Source organism: Pyxicephalus adspersus, chromosome 5, assembly GCF_032062135.1.
Source record: "Pyxicephalus adspersus chromosome 5, UCB_Pads_2.0, whole genome shotgun sequence".
Taxonomy (NCBI): domain Eukaryota; kingdom Metazoa; phylum Chordata; class Amphibia; order Anura; family Pyxicephalidae; genus Pyxicephalus; species Pyxicephalus adspersus.
In genome coordinates, this window is record NC_092862.1 from 1,393,647 (window position 1) to 1,398,898 (window position 5,252).

Consider the following 5,252-nt stretch of genomic DNA (forward strand, 5'->3'; position numbering starts at 1 on the left):
GGTAAATTTTTGCCATTGTTAGGGCTAAGAGGCAACTTACTGTCAAAAAAAGACAAAAAGAATCCAAGCGCTGCCATGGGGCAACATGGAAAATATACAAATCCTGTACACAACATGTTTGGGAAGCCTTAAAGCCGAACAGTGCGAATTTCACGGACAGTCCCAGCAACAGCGCAAATATATAAAAGTTATTGGCAGCGGCTTCACTTCTGTGCTTCCTTATGATATTCATTCCATGTGGGAAAATATTTCCTCTGTGCCTGGAGTTCCTTTGTATAATATATTTTATATATTTGTTCCCCGGTAGCCTGAACTCTGCCTGGACTCTGCATGCTGTGAGCGATTCCTTATCTCACAGTAGATGGATTCTGCCTTCTTCTCCCACATTTTGCTTTAGGCGTCATTCTTCTATCCAGCACAGAGCCTTCTGCCCCCCCCCAGATAATGGTGTGATTATTATCGCCTCCATCGGGGGGCAGAGCTGCACCTCTACTGATTGGTTATCAGCTCCTTTCACAGCTTCATTGTTATTGGGCATTCAATAATACATTTTAGGGTAATTCCCATATAAACCCCAAACTGGGCAAGCTTACTTCTAATAGCAAGTGCTTCTAATATACAAATGGTGCAAAGAAACTAAGCAATGGATGGAATATCTGTTTTATGGTTAAGATGTGCTTGTACACTGCACTACAGGCCATTTCCTCTCATGCTTATCCAATGGGAAGGCCGGTCCTCCAGGAGAGGATTCTGGGTAGCAGCAATGAGTTTATTTTGTGACTGATGGGACGTCACTTCCATAACTGTAGCACGGACTCCCCTATCCTCCATCCCGTGTCCCTGTATTAGTACAGCATCATGTAAGTACCTACCTTCCCACTGAGGGGCCGCTTGGTGCATGACCTGGCCCAAACCATATTGAATACAGGTCATCTCTATCGTTAAGGTGAGCCCTGCAGTTCATGTAGGGTCAGTTCTTTAACAAAACTAAAAAATAAATCACATCCCAGCTTCTGGTTTGCTCACCTAGGCAAGGCTGATGGCACCGACTCTCCTTCCCAGGTAGGGGGAGGTCCCAAAAGGTTGCAAAAATGTGCCAGTGCACCACCTAGAGGACGGGGTGAGGATCATTTTTAATTTCATGTTGAGGTTCATATATTCTGGTGAAATAATATGGGGAACCAGTAAAACAAACCCTTACTTTGCTCATTGAGCGGGGGGGGCAAAGTTTTACCTGAAAGGCCGCTGGTTCTGATGGTGTCGTCTGACAAATGTTGATCCGTGCTTTGTGACAAGCTGGGGACCCCATATAATAGAGCGCTGTAGCAGGTTTGTCTTATTGGTCAGGTTGGGGCAGATTAAGGTTTTTAAAGAACTACTAGTCCCAACGTGCCACCTTGTGGTCTCTCGGTAGCCGAGGGTGGGGGGTGCTTGCTGGGCACTTGGTGGCTTCACCCAGGGAGTGCCTTATAGACCTCACATGTGGGATGCCACGAGTTAAACACTGGAGTGCCTTATTGCCAGGTAGGGGGGCACAGAGCCGCCGTGTCATATAGCTGTGGGGCAAACGTATTTATGGAAGAGCCCGGCGTTGGCATTGCTGGAAATAAAACTGGAAGAATTATGACAAAAATACTCTTAATAAAAAAAAATAATAATGATAAGAATTCCCTCGTCTTGTTTTTTTGTCTTTTATTTTTACTCATTTATTGGACGCATGTACATCAAAAAATCTTCACCCTGAGATATTACTTAAAGGGAAACTCCTCTCTTTTCAGGTATTCTGGTAGATGTATTGTACTGAAAATGAGATCAACCTACAAGAAAAGTTAATGGGCTCCATTTATCAATGATTCCCATTTTAATTCACTCAGAAAATTCATTTCTTTCCTATTCATTTCCTATTGTGACAGCCCTGCACTTCTAATGATTGGCCACTAGGTGGCAGAACAAGTAATTGTTTTAATAGGAGATGTGTAGGGAGATGGGACAGTCAGCGAATTTCAGGGAGGAATCCTTTATAGAGCCCAGAAATAACAAATGCTGCAAACTGACAAGCGAAAAAAAAATTCTGTATGATCAAAAGGTAGGTAAATGGTACAAGAGACGTTAAAGTAATTAACTTTTTCATGCTATTAAAAAAAATATAATAATGCACAGTTTTTGGGGTAACAATATTTGCTTATTACCTATGTAGGATCTGCTTACTGCATGGCGCGGACCTGCTGCAAATCAGTGCAAATCTTCCAGGTCCGCTCAGACTGACTGCAGATGCAGGACGGCTGACCACATTCAGGCACTATAGGAATTATCTACAAATTCATACAATCAATACAGAATATACAAAGATACATTTCCAATATTCCAACCACCTTTTATCTGCATTTGTTGAAAAGATTTTGGAGTTTCCCTTTAAATGTGTAAAAATATCATCATAAAGAGCCACATTTTATTCATTGTACATTCGGAGCGCCCCTGACTGTCCTGGGCAGATATAAGCAGTTCTTAAGTCATAGGCCTGGAATGGTGCGACATCTCTGTCATTGGATGATTTGATTCCATTCCTTCTGGGTGAATCATGAAATGTGTTATTGAAATACTTTTATCCCACATTCTGATTCAGGGGCCCCAAGGCCAGGACCAATGGGGTGCTGGGTTGGATATTGGGTCAGCCGGAGGGAAGTCTCCCGGCACTGACTGCACTCTGCACTGACTGGCTATGCCGCTCCGCGATGGCATGGGAGCAAATGCCAAGAGCAGCAAAGGAAATGGAGGACCTTCAGGAACCGATCACTGCAGAACCGTAGCACAAGGCTTGGTGGACTTCCCTGTAGCCCAAAATAAATCTATCCCCACCTTGGAGGAGTCACTGTGTCTGACCCAGGACAAAGGCTCCCCGTCCTTCCATCTTCACATGGTAAATGGTCAGTCGAGGACAGCAGGGAGTTTGCTAGTTGAAGGTCCAGACTGACACCACTGGTCAGAACCAGAGGAGCCATTGTGAACATCACCTGTGGACTGTTACAAGTGTAATACCAGGAGACTGAAAATTATTATTCTGAGCAATATTCTGCTAAGATTTCTATCCTTTGGATTTGGCTCTCCCTTCTGGATAACAGCTGCCAGCAGGCGCCCATACCGCAGGCGTCTTATATCTCCTCCAATTTACAAATCACCTGAGAAGCATCAGCAAGCATGGATTGGTGTCATTTGTAGAGCGCCATCCTCCTGGACTGGTACATGTACATATAGGCATCACAGAAGAGGCGTTTGGCGACCCCTTTCATCTCACGAGGGTTCTGGTTGATGAGGTCTTTCAGCGGAGAGGCCAGGTAAGTGGCCACCTCTGGGCAGAGGCTGACCTGAGGGATGTTGTAGCCATTTTCACTACCTGAAGGGATAACAAGGCGGATGGGTAAAGTTTACCAAACTTTATTATTAATATTTAACAGTATTTATATAGCGCCAACATATTACGCAGCGCTGTACATTGAGGTTGCAAATGCCAGACAGATACAGACAGTGACACAGGAAGAGGAGATGACTGACATTCCAGCCATTGGATGTTCTTTGGAAGTTAATGAAATAAGTGCTGCAAATTCCTGAACTGACCCCCTTCCTGGGGAACGTCTTCTAATCCTAAATCCAACAGAACCCATTGCTGAGGTATAGGACTCCCTTACTGCCCTCTTGTACCTCCAGTATGGGTTCCTCAGCTCCCTATACTGTTATACCAAGCAAGGAATACGAGAATACGACATAATCTACAGCACTGGGACCTCGGTGTAGAGATCACAGCACCAGATTCCACCAATTCACAGATTTCTTACCAAATCGGTCGGCCATACTGTCGAAGAACATCCAACTTCCCTTCTCCACCCCGTACTTGACGAAAGATACGTAGTGACTGGTCTCTATACAAAGCACAGCGAAGAGTTCCAGGGTCTCTCGAGGGATCTTCTTTGTTCCCTGACCTTTCAGGAAGGAGTCCGGGATCTTTAGGACGACGGGTTTGTGATTCTTCCTCTTGTGATGGTTGTGAGCCTTAAAGATGAAAAGAAATCATCATGTGGGATTGCTGGAGCATCAATGGAATGATTTGTAATCCGCAATACTTACAATTCTAGAAGCTTTGGATTTTGTGCAAACAAAGCAAACGATATTCAGAAGAAACGACCAATGACGTCTACAATCCAGCACGCAATTCACTCCCCATTATCCAATGAGATCGCCAATGTACGCTAGTTACCCAATATCATAACTTCCAACCTTTGGGCACACAGCTGATTCCCTATTGTCACCAGTGGGATCTGTACCCGGGCACACACACCTCACACCCCGCTATATCACCAGTGGGATCTGTACCCCACACACTCCTCACTCCCCGCTATATCACCAGTGGGATCTGTACCCGGGCACACTCCTCACTCCTCGCTATATCACCAGTGGGATCTGTGCCCGGGCACACAGGTCTTTATAACAGACAGTGCCTCCTCCTTCTGTGTGTTCCTCGCAGTGCCTCATACCTCTGCATTACATAATAGTGATTCATACCTCTATTTTACACATATCGGCCCCGATTTAATAAAGCTCCCCAAGGCTGGAGAGTATATTCCTTTATTAGTTAACCTGGGTGATCCAGCAAACCTGGAATGAATTTCTTAAAGTAATTTGCTATTTGTTAGCAAATGTTTGCATTGCTGCACCAGATCCATGCCAGTTTTTTTGGATCATCCAGCATCACTGATGAAAATGTATCCTCTCCAGCCTTGGAGAACTTTAATAAATCAGGTCCAATGCCTCATATATCTATATATGACCCGGATCCCTTACTTAGTAACTCTCTCACCAGGACATTAAGAGAACCGGATTCTTCCCAAAAGGAAATTGCAGAAGTCTTATTCTTTCTAAAATAAAATTCTGTCTCGGGCTGTGAGCTGAAAGCAGGGATTGGCGGTGTACCTGCTGCGAGCAGAGCGTGCAGTATTGCTTCAGGCCGTGCTGGGAGAGGAAATCATCGTTGAAACAATCAGGACATTCATAGGTGGCCAATTGTCCGCACACAATGCATTCCCGGGGATCTGCCAATAACACAAAATGTAAGGTCAGCTGAGGATACAGAGCCTTCAATATACACGCCACCTGCATGTCCTATACATAATGTACACATTCCCTATATTTCAAAATGCTGCAAGCACAGAAGTGCCAGAAATACAGAATCTCTGCAGCTCTGAAATCCTAAGCAGTTATCA

The 5,252-nt window shown here is 44.6% G+C and overlaps 1 protein-coding gene across 1 annotated transcript in view; it reads right to left on the bottom strand.

Moving 5' to 3' along the window:
- Positions 1-3,048: 3,048 nt before the first annotated feature.
- The window catches only part of LOC140330418 (ubiquitin carboxyl-terminal hydrolase CYLD-like), a gene marked incomplete at its 3' end in the record, with an annotated part of 12,982 nt that continues 10,778 nt past the window's right edge, over positions 3,049-5,252 (bottom strand). Inside the window, 3 exon segments of the mRNA XM_072410535.1 lie at positions 3,049-3,391; positions 3,831-4,044; positions 4,963-5,081. Of these exon segments, the coding sequence (XP_072266636.1) occupies positions 3,207-3,391; positions 3,831-4,044; positions 4,963-5,081 (518 nt within the window).